Source organism: Acanthamoeba castellanii (genome assembly GCF_000313135.1).
Source record: "Acanthamoeba castellanii str. Neff unplaced genomic scaffold scf7180000084770, whole genome shotgun sequence".
In the NCBI taxonomy this organism is placed as follows: domain Eukaryota; phylum Discosea; order Longamoebia; family Acanthamoebidae; genus Acanthamoeba; species Acanthamoeba castellanii.
This window is the reverse complement of record NW_004457532.1, coordinates 516,263-526,583: the sequence shown is the minus strand read 5'-3', so window position 1 is coordinate 526,583 and position 10,321 is coordinate 516,263. Positions and strand designations below refer to the sequence as shown.

The 10,321-nt window shown below is 60.1% G+C and overlaps 4 protein-coding genes across 4 annotated transcripts; 3 read left to right on the top strand and 1 right to left on the bottom strand.

Annotated features, from left to right (window-relative positions):
• Positions 1–23: 23 nt before the first annotated feature.
• Positions 24–578, top strand: ACA1_265620 (myb transcription factor, putative; the record flags this gene model as incomplete). Its single annotated transcript, XM_004341394.1, has 3 exons — positions 24–197; positions 259–354; positions 513–578. Coding segments are annotated over 3 exons (336 nt in total), but the record flags the coding sequence as incomplete, so codon positions are not given.
• A 16-nt stretch (positions 579–594) lies between these two features.
• On the top strand, positions 595–1,137 carry ACA1_265610 (uncharacterized protein; the record flags this gene model as incomplete). The annotated part of the gene is made up of 1 exon (XM_004341393.1): positions 595–1,137. The coding sequence occupies one exon, from the start codon at positions 595–597 to the stop codon at positions 1,135–1,137; it is 543 nt and encodes a 180-aa protein (XP_004341441.1).
• Positions 1,138–1,679: 542 nt separating this feature from the next.
• Positions 1,680–8,950, top strand: ACA1_265600 (calponin domain containing protein; the record flags this gene model as incomplete). The annotated part of the gene is made up of 22 exons (XM_004341392.1): positions 1,680–1,772; positions 1,905–2,142; positions 2,224–2,342; positions 2,437–2,531; positions 2,610–2,688; positions 2,793–2,954; positions 3,054–3,377; positions 3,456–3,732; positions 3,799–4,063; positions 4,162–4,609; positions 4,721–5,116; positions 5,226–5,912; positions 6,076–6,286; positions 6,357–6,697; positions 6,883–7,047; positions 7,131–7,391; positions 7,510–7,738; positions 7,868–8,046; positions 8,147–8,311; positions 8,422–8,545; positions 8,650–8,716; positions 8,821–8,950. The coding sequence occupies 22 exons, from the start codon at positions 1,680–1,682 to the stop codon at positions 8,948–8,950; spliced, it is 5,055 nt and encodes a 1,684-aa protein (XP_004341440.1).
• Positions 8,951–9,220: 270 nt separating this feature from the next.
• ACA1_265590 (Thioredoxin family protein 1, putative) lies at positions 9,221–10,305 on the bottom strand (the record flags this gene model as incomplete). The annotated part of the gene is made up of 5 exons (XM_004341391.1): positions 9,221–9,356; positions 9,462–9,618; positions 9,745–9,847; positions 9,967–10,155; positions 10,240–10,305. The coding sequence occupies 5 exons, from the start codon at positions 10,303–10,305 to the stop codon at positions 9,221–9,223; spliced, it is 651 nt and encodes a 216-aa protein (XP_004341439.1).
• Positions 10,306–10,321: the final 16 nt, after the last annotated feature.

Sequence of the window (10,321 nt, the reverse complement as noted above, 5' to 3'; positions counted from 1 at the left end):
GTTCCACCTGCTTGTGGTATGTGCAGGAAGACGAAAAGCTCAGGCAACACGTAGAAGCCCATGGTGCGGGCAAGTGGGCGGAAATCGCCAGGATCCTGCGGCCGCGCACAGATAACCAGTGCTGGCGTAGGTGGAAGAGCCTCAACTCGGGGGTGGAAGTGGCGAACTACAGGAAGAGCGTCCACAAGAAGAAAAAGGTAGCCAAGCGTTGCTCTCATGCTGTCTCGAACGAGCCTCACGTGAGTCTTGTGCGTGCAGGGTCTGGTAAACAACTTTGTCGGACGGGAGAAGGAGCGCCCGGATCTCACAATCGGTGATTTTCCGGCACAAGACGACGATGACGAGGAGCCTCCGGTAGCGTTGATTCTGCTCCCCCCCCATGCTGATTTGTTGACTCACGCTTATCTCCTATATCCAAACAAACACCAGAGGCGCCCTCCATCGCCCACACCGAACCCCATGCCCGCCACGTCGCCGACGCCACTTCATCTTCAACTCGACCTCCTCAGCAGCGGAGATTCGTCGAGCTTGCCTGCACCGCCCCTGTACACGGCCTCGTCGTCGTCTACATCGACTAGTCTAGTAATCTTGCCCATGGAAGAGTCCAGCTCAACAAACGCCGGCGGCATCGGCGAAGAGGAGGAAGGTGAGGAAGAGGACGAAAGCGTGGGGAGGAAGAAGGGCGGCGCCAGCACGCGCGGAAGGAAGCGCAAGGCTGTAACGAGGAAAGCGCCCGCCGCCGCGAAGAAGGCGAAAACGACGAAGAAGACGCCAACCAAGCGGGCCAGTGCCAAGACGGCATCGAAAGAGACGCCGGCGGATGGCGATGCCGCCTCCACGCCCGCTCCCGCGCCCCGAAAGAGAGGGCGGCCGCGCAAAGTGGTGGCCTCCACCTCCACCTCTCCGCCCTCGGAGCCGGCCACCGAGAGCCGCGGTGGAGACGAAACGCCGCCGACGACCGTCACAACGGCGACGGCCGCGGCCGAGAAGCAACAGACCAACGGCGTCGAGTCGCCCACCATGAACGAGGCCCCGGCGCCGGAGAGCACGGCAGCGGCGGAGAAGACAGCGGCAAGCGATTCGCTGCGGCGGTCGGCCAGAGTCCCCAAGAAGCGGAAGGCGTACGGACACGACTGATGAATGACGCGAGCGAGCGAGCATCATGTCAATAGCATCGATCGAGATGAAGAGGGGACGGCCATAAGAGGTGACTCCCCTCTCCCTCACTCCACGCCGGCGTAAAACCACTCTCTGTTTTCTTTTTCTCTCGATTCATTTCCTTGTTATTTCTTGATTTGCTTTTCTGGTGTCTGGAATTTAGTCGGATAATTTATAAGGCGCACCGTTTCGGTCCACTGCCTCGCCCGCGAGGAAAAGTGGGCCATCGGTCGGGAGAAGGGGAAAAGACTCCACTCGACCTAGGAAAAAAGGGGAAGGCCGGGATCTTGGAAGAAGAAAGATTGGAGAGAGGAGGGACGATAGGAAGAGTTTGCAGTGACACGTGTAGAGTCCCAACACTAAGGCTCTTCTCTCCAGTGGGGCGCCAGGTATGCTGTCATAGCCGATTAGCTAACATCGAACTTTTACGGTATCGACCAAGCGATATTGACGCTGGACCGGCCATCTTTTCCCCCCTTCACCTATTCCCCCTTCTCCCTATCTATCGCTCTTTTTCTAGCATGTCGCAGCGCGGTATGATGAAAGATGGGTCGCTCAGCAAGTCTCCCGAGTTCAAGGAACGGGAGGCGCAGTATGTCAACACGCAGTCCAAGGTTCGCCCCATCTCGCCCCAATCAACTCTCGATTACCTCCCCAATCCCCCCCCCCAAAGTGACGCAGTGATCGGCTTGGTGTCGCCTTCACCTAATTCGTTCGATCTGTTTCCTACATTACTACGCACACAGGCCTTCAAGAACTGGGCCAACTACTACTTGAAGGAGCGAAACCTCCACATCGAGAATCTGGACAAGGATCTCACGGACGGTGTGCTGCTGATCAACCTCGTGGAGGTGTTGACGGGTCGGTCGGTGGGTAAATACACGCACAAGCCCAAGCTCAAGGTGCAGAAGATCAACAACATCAACCTGGCCCTCGGCGCCATTCGGTCTTCTCGCGCCACCAACATCACCGCCTCGGCCGAAGGTACCCACCAGCTACCGCTTCCACTCCCCTCTACCCCCCCCCGCGTGAGCCGTCAGCCTCACCAGGCGCCGCCCGCGACAGAAATCCACGACGGCAACTCCAAGCCGCTGCTGGGCCTCATGTGGACGCTGGTACACGAGTTCCAGCTGCAGGCCTCGGATGAAGAGACCGGCAAGTCCACCGGACCATCGGACGCCCTGGTACTCTCCCGCCCGCCCACCTGCCCACCCTTTGGGACTGCTTTGCCGGTCGTGGGTGGGGGTGTGCCGCTAACGCAAGGGGCGACGCTTGTAGGGCGGCCTGAGGGAGTGGCTCGCGAATGAGATCGATAGGGAACCCTACAACCTGTCCTTCAACGCATCCACCATCCGCAACGACTTCACCAGCTCGTACGACCAAGTTTCTTTTGCTTTTTTCTTTATCGTTTCTTTCCTTCCGTTCCTGACTCGCTCCGCCCTTTCGCGCAGCTTCAAGGACGGCAAGGTGTTGAGCTACCTCGTGCACCGCGCCAGGCCCGGCCTCATCGATCTGAACAGCGTCAACCAGGTTTGTCCCTCCCCCACCAACCACACCGCCCCTTGTCCACGCCATTCGCGGCGAAACGAGCGTTAACCTGTTTCCCCCCCCTCACGCGCCGGTGGTGATCGCAGGGCTCGGCAGCGGACAACCTGAAGCGCGCGATGGCCCTGGCCGAGAAGGAGCTGAACATCCCCGTCCTCCTCGAAGTCGAGGATTTCCTCCAGGGCACTGATGAGCGCATGCTGGCCACCTATGTCTCCTACTTCCGCAACCTGATTCGCAACAACCGTGAGGTGCGTGCCATCTTCGTTGTGCGCGTGCGCGTGCGGTGATTGTGCGCCTATGTGCGTGTGCGTGTGCGTGTTAACATGGATGGTGGCTGGCGCGAGCAGGTGGCGGAGATCGCGTCGGCAGTGTCGCAGACGCAGGGACGGGTGGACGACATCAGCCAGAAGCAGGAGAAGACCAACCAGGAGCTGGAGGAGAACAAGAAGAAGATGCGGGAGCTCGAGGAGATGGTCAGGAAGCTCAGCGCCGACGGCGGCGACAAGGACAAGCTCAAGGACAAGTACCAGAAGAAGATCAAGGAGCTCGAGGAGGAGATCTCCGCGCTCAAGCAGACCAACCGCGACTCGGACAGAGCCCACGCCCTCGAGCTCGAGAGCGTCAAGAACAAGATCGAGAGCCTCAAGGACAAGCGCGACGCTGCCGCCGAGGTAACGCCCGACACCACACACACACACGCGCGCGCGCGACACACGACACGCCACGATACTGATATGCTGCGCAAACAGGCGGCGCAAAGGCAGATCCGGGATGCGGAGGACAAGGCCAGGTCCGCGCAGCAGACCCTGATTCAGGTTGAGGAGCAGTACGCGCGGATCAAGCGCGACAACGAAGGGGTCAAGCGGAGGCTGAGCGACGCCGACGGCGCGCTGGACAAGCAGCTCCAGGCCAGCGAGGAGCTGCTGCGCAAGCTGCAGGAGCGGGACCGCGAGGTCGAGAAGCTCACCGAGGAGAAGAAGCAACTCGAGAAGAGGGCCAAGGCCGGCTGGGACGCCAAGCAAAAGAGTACACGCCACGACACACACGACACGACACGACACGACACACACCGCTGACCGCGCGACCATGTAGGCGACGAGGAGTGCGCGGAATCGAAGAAGCATTACAAGGAGAAGAAGCAGAAGCTCAAGGCCGCCAAGGAGGCTCTGGAGAAGGACAAGCAGGAGCTCTCCATGCAGCTGGAGAAGATGAAGCTCTCCGGCGGCGATGCAGCCAAGGAGCTGAAGCAGGAGAAGGCCAAGCGCAAGATCGCCGAGACCGATCTCGAGCGCGAGCGGTCCAGGAACGCCGAGGAGAAGGACGAGAGCCTGCGCAAGGTCCGACGCCTCGAGGACAGGTAGACGCCGCACACGCCACCGCACACGCACACGCACCACCGCACGCACACGACACACGGCCCAGTACCGACTCGCTCACCTGGTTGGGGGCCGACAGAGTGGCGGAGCTGGAGACGGACGTGGCGGACAAGGACAAGGAGCTGAAGCGCAAGCTGCAGGCGCTGGACAAGGGCACGGGCATGGCGCAGAGCCTGCACAGCGAGCTCGACAAGGTCAAGGCCAAGCTGGCCGAGGCCATCAGCGAGAAGGACGCCGCGACCGAGGCCGAGGAGATCCAGCTGCGCGAGAACGAGAAGCTCAAGGTCGCGCTCGATGAGGCGCGCGAGAAGCTCGATCGCGAGAAGAAGCGCAGGAAGACGGTCGAGATCCAGCGGTCGTCGGACAAGGACTGGGAGGCGGAGGTGGCCGCGCTGCAGGCCAAGATCGCCCAGCTCGAGAGCGACAAGGAGGCCCAGCGCCTCAAGATCGTCAAGATCGAGGGCGAGCGCGACGAGCTCAAGAGCAAAATCCAGAAGCTCGAACACGCCGCCGAGAAGAACGAAGTCGTACGTGCCCCGCGTCGTGTGTGTCGTGGGTGTGTCGTGTGTGTGTCGTGTGTGTTCATGTGTGCCGTGTGTGTCGTGCGGTGCGGTGACACTCACGAGTGGTTTCCACAGACTGCAAAGGAGCTGGCGGAGGACAAGGCGAGGCTGGAGGCGGCGAACCAGGAGCTGGAGGCGCAGAGGGCCGGGATGGTGGCGGCCACGGCCACGGTCGAGGGCGAGAAGGAGCGCCTGCGGAAGGAGAAGGAGGCGCTCGAGTCCAAGATGAAGGAGATCGCCGAGGCCAAGAGGGTCGAGGAGGAGCGCGTCAACGAGCTCGACAAGAAGCTCGTCGGCCTGGAGCAGATCAACGACCGCAACAACTCGAAGATCGCGTCGCTCGAGGCCAAGGTCAACGAGCTCGAGAAGAGCGAGGACAAGATGAAGGAGCTGGCCGTCCAGGTCAACGTCCTCAAGGAGGAGAACACCAAGAACGACGCCACCATCACCGATCTCGAACAGAAGCTCAGGGTACCTCAACCTCGACTGCGCGTGCGGTGGTGTGTGCGGTGCGGTGCGTGCGGTGATGCGCGTGTGTCATGTGTGCGGTACTCACGGCGATGATGGGAATGGTGAGCAGGCCAAGGAGGCTGCCGATGACGAGGTGATCCAGGACCTGGAGCGGAAGCTGCGGGAGAAGGACGCGGCGGTGGCGACGGAGGACTCGGAGCTGGCCGGCCAGGTGAGCGCGCTGCAGGCCGACAAGGACCGGCTGGCGCTCGAGGTGGCCGACAAGGACGAGCGCGTCAAGGAGCTCGAGAAGACGGCCGACGACCTGGTCAAGGAGTACGAGAAGGAGAAGCAGCGCGCCGACGACCTGGAGAAGGAGCTCGAGGGGCAGCGCGAGCACAAGGACCAGCAGGACAAGCGCAGCACGCTGCGGGCGGACAAGGACGTCAAGCGCAAGCTCAAGGAGATGCAGGAGCAGAAGGAGGAGGTCGAGGTGAAGAACAAGGAGCTCGAGGAGAAGGTCGAGGAGCTGACGGAGGCGCAGGCGAAGGTGCGGGTCGAGGTGGACGAGGTCAAGAGCAAGCTGGACAAGGCCAAGCGCAAGAAGGCCCGCATGAGGCTCGAGCTCGACCGCGAGCGTATCAAGGCGCGCGATGTGGAGCGCGAGCGCATGCAGGAGCGCAACGCGGCCGAGGCCAAGGTGCTCGAGGAGGAGCTGCTGCGCGCCCAGAAGCAGTCCCACGAGCAGCTCAGCGCCGCCGAGGAGCGCATCCAGCGCGACACCGAGCGCATTCGCTTCCTCGAAAGCCAAGTCCAGGTACCCACACACCACACGACACGCACGGCTCGACACGACACGCATGGCACGACACGCACGGCTCGACACGACACGACACGACACGACACGATACACACAGCTCTACACACGACACGCATGGCACGACACGACACGACACACGCTGATCTGGAATGGGGCGCAGGCTCTGGAGCACGAGGCGGAGAAGACGAAGGAGCAGCTGGTCAAGCTCCACGCGCTGGAGGAGGAGCTGACGGAGCTCAAGCGGAAGGTGGAGGAGGACAAGAAGGTGAAGAACATCACCAAGGTCGAGCAGCAGGTCCAGGAGAAGAGCGAGGCCGTCATGGACGAACTCGAATTCGAGCTCGAAGAGGAAGAGGCCAACGCCCCCGAAGGTATGTGTCGTGTGTCGTGTGTCGTGTGTCGTGGGCTGATGGCGGTGGCGGTGATGTGGTGGTGGTGCAGACGATGCGATCAACGTCAACAAGAAGGAGGACACACTGACGTACCAGGAGCTCTGCGAGCTGAGGCAGGAGCTGGAGCTGCGCCTGGACGAAGAGCAGGCCAACAACAACGAGCGGGAGCTCCGGTACAAGAAGGAGCTGGAGAAGCTCAGGCAGGAGCTGGAGATGGAGCGCAAGGAGGTGATCCGCCTCGAGGTGCAGCTCGACAAGGCCTCGGCCGCCAAGGAGGTCGACGTCGACAACGTGCGCCAGCAGATGACCGAGAAGGTCGAGGTACTCAAGCAGGAGCTCAAGCAGGTCAAGGAGTCCGAGAAGATCGCCGAGTCCCGCGTCAGAGAGCTCGTACGCAGTCTTTCCCATACCTCATACACACGACACACGCCGCACACCACACGACACACGACACACGACACACGACACACGACACACGACACACGACACACGACACACGACACACGACACACGGCACACGACACACGACACACGACACACGACACGGGCATGATGACTGATAGGGGTCTGCGCAGGAGGGCCAAACGGAGAAGCTGCAGCTGGAGAAGGCCAACGAGGTGCGCGAGGCCAAGCTCAGCCGCAAGGCCACCAACGACTACCGACTGATCATGGAAGTCGAGGAGCTCATCCGCCAGCTCTACTTCCACCGCGGCGCCGCCATCCAGTTCGACGAAATCGAGGTTCGCGCGTGTGTCATGCGTCGCACCGTGCGTGTCGTGTCGTGTCGTGCCATGTATTGAATCTCGTTGTGTGTGTGGTGTAGGAGGAGCACCGCGAGAACGTCAAATTTGTGGAGATTGTCAACGACCTGCGCAAGCAGGTGGACCACGTAATCGAGGACACGACGGACAACTACTACCGCGACCCCATTCCCTCCGCGGCTAACGCGGACAACGTGCGGGACTACGTGCTCAAGCTGCGCAAGTTCCGCGAGGACGTCAAGCGCGAGCGCAACGACTTTGCGCGCGCGTGCAACAAGCTCGGCACCCAGTACGAGAACAAGTCCGTCCTCGAACAGGACGTCGTACGCCTCTCCCTCCCCACATCACCTGTCTGTCGTGTGTGCGGTCATGTGTGTTTCTCACACGCACACGCACACGCACACAACACACACACACACACACGACACACACGTGGTGCAGACGAGGTGGAAGGAGACGCTGCTCCGCATCGTGCAGGAGGAGGAGGAGACGATCACGCCCGACAACAAGCAGCTGCTGGAGGACATGGAGGAGGTGAGGCGTCTGCTCAGGGACGACGACAGCCAGCGCGATGAGGTGCGGGCCTACAGGAAGGACAAGGTCTTTGCCCGCCTCAACGTCGAAAAGAAGATCGACGACCTCAGGAAGTTCATCGTCGAAGAGCTCCACTGTACGTTGACACACACCACACACACACACACACACACATACACACCACACACTGTTTACTATCAATCACACAGCTGACGACACGACACGCGCACCACCGCACACGGCACGCAACACGACACACGCGCAGTCAATGAGAACAAGCGCCTGAGGGATCTGTTGATGGACCTCAAGGATGCGAACAGGCGGCTGCAGGCGAGCACGTTCCGGTCGGTGATGCACCAGACCTTCTACATCAGCCGCGAGCAGAGGGCGCGCATCGCCAAGGTGGTCGGCCTCATGATCCAGCACTTCCGCGTCCTGTTCAAGGTGCTCCTCCTCTCACTTCGCGCCCTGTTTGGTGAGTGCGCTCTAACACGCGACACACACACGACACACACGCGACGCACGACACGCGCGACACACACAGGAGCACGCGACGAGCACGGTGAACGAGCAGGTGCACCCGATGGTGAGGCGTCCGATTGGCTACCTCGAGAGGCGAGGCATCCGCTCGAAGGACATCCTGGGCGCTGTTCGCGTTCCGCCGGCCAACAAGGTCCAGGACCTCAAGGACGGGTTCTACTCTGGCGAGGTACGCACACGACACGACACGACACGACACGACACGACCGATGTCTATACGACGCGACACGACACTCATGGCTGAGTGTTTGTTGCGGTTGTTGGGTTGTGCCCACTCAGGCTATGGACATCCCGGAGGACACGGATCCCTACGTGGTGGGCGAGCTGCTCAAGGAGTACTTCAGGGACCTCAAGAAGCCGCTGTGCACCTACAAGCGCTACGAGAGCTTCGATCGCGTCAACGGTAGATCTTTACAACCGCTGCCTTTGGTAGCTGCTTTGATTTCATCTTCACTCATCGTTCGTTTGTTTGCTTCTCTCTTCTTTCTTCTTTCTCTTCTTCTCCAGACATGCCGTCCGCCAAGCAGCTCCGTGAGCTTCGCGCGTGCATCGATGACCTGCCCAAGGTCAGAAGGTACGGTGGCGCCCCTTTGGCATTTCTTTCTTCTTCATCGCATCCACACGATTGGCGACTGACCCATCTTTTTATTATTATTATTCGATCGGCTCCTGTAACAGGGCGACGTTGACGGTGCTGATCGGGTTCCTGCACAAGGTGAAGGCCCTGTCGAACGTCAACGGCATGCCGAGCGAGAAGCTGGCCGAGGTGTTTGGTCCGCTCCTGCTCCGGCCCCTCCAGGACAGATGAAACCGTTCGTGAGTGCCAAGCCGGCCCGAGAACAAAGCGGGGAGAGGAAGCGAGAGAGGAGGGTCATTGAGGGTTGGCCAGAGCAGCAGCAGCAGCAGCAGCAGCAGCAGAAGAAGGTGTGCATTTTGGTAGCAGTCTCCATAAATAATTGGTTGTTTATTTTGTAGAGGCAACACACCGCGACCGTGTGGGATCAGTGTGTGTTGCTCCCATTGCAAGCTCCAACCAGGTAGGTGAGAGAGGTACAGCATACAAGAAGAGGTCGATTGTTCATTTGTCATTGGTGAGGTCGATCATGACCTTTTGGTAGGCGTCGCCGATGAACCGGATGCGCCGGATGCGCGTCCTCTCTTTCCCGCCCATGTTGTCCTCCACAAACACACTGACCGTGTCCACCTTCTGGAATCTGAAGACAACGCACGACACGCACAACACGCACGACACGCACGCGGAACATCAGCTCTCGTACGGAAAGCCAACAGTGAAGCTTCTCGACCAGCTGGTAGGGTACTTGATGAGCTTGAGTGGAATCTTGAGCACGTTGTTGCCCTCCTTGACCAAATCTTCTTCCGTCAGGGTGACGGTCTGCGCGGGGATGGCGTCGCCTGCGTCCTCGAAGCTGAGGTGGGGCTCGTTCACGAAGAGCCGCACGTTCTTGGGCGCCGACCCTGTGGTTGGCGCAATCACGAAGACACGGTGATCGTGTACGTGTGCGGTGTGTGTGTGGTGTGTGTGTGTGTGTGTGAGCAAGAGTAAAGCGATTTTGCGTGTTCCTCGGTGTCAAGTCAACGCACCGTCGTCAAAGACCTGCAGATGAATCTCGTGGAGCTTGAGCCGGGGCGTGAACTTGACCAAGAGCAGCAGCTGCTCATCTACGTTGCTCTCCAGGTAGTCATCCTGCAAAAACCACAGCACAGCACAGTGTTCTTGTCGATCAGTGACGCACTCGTGTGATCGTGTGCGGTGTGTGTTGTGTGTGTGTTGTGTGGGTGTGTTGTGTGCGTGCGTGCGTGTACCTCTTCTGACTTACTGGGTTCGGCCTCGCTATCTGTTGCTTTTCGTTCGATGGTCTCACTCTTCTCGGCGGTGGTGTCAACGAAGGGCCGAAAGAGGGCCGGGAAGCGGTGGGTCGTGCTCTCGTTGAGGCACTGGCAAGCGTCCCGTACCACCCAATCCCCCACGTCTATTTTGCACAGCAACTTGGGCTGCCTCACCACAAGACTCCCAGCAATGAGTAATCATCCCCTTCAATTAAAAAAAAAAGTATAGAAATAATAGTGGGCACGTACTTTTTTGACAGGCGCGTCGGCCACGTTCTCGTCCAGCTCCAAGGTGGTTGCGTGCTCCCGCTTCATGTGTGGCAAAAATTCT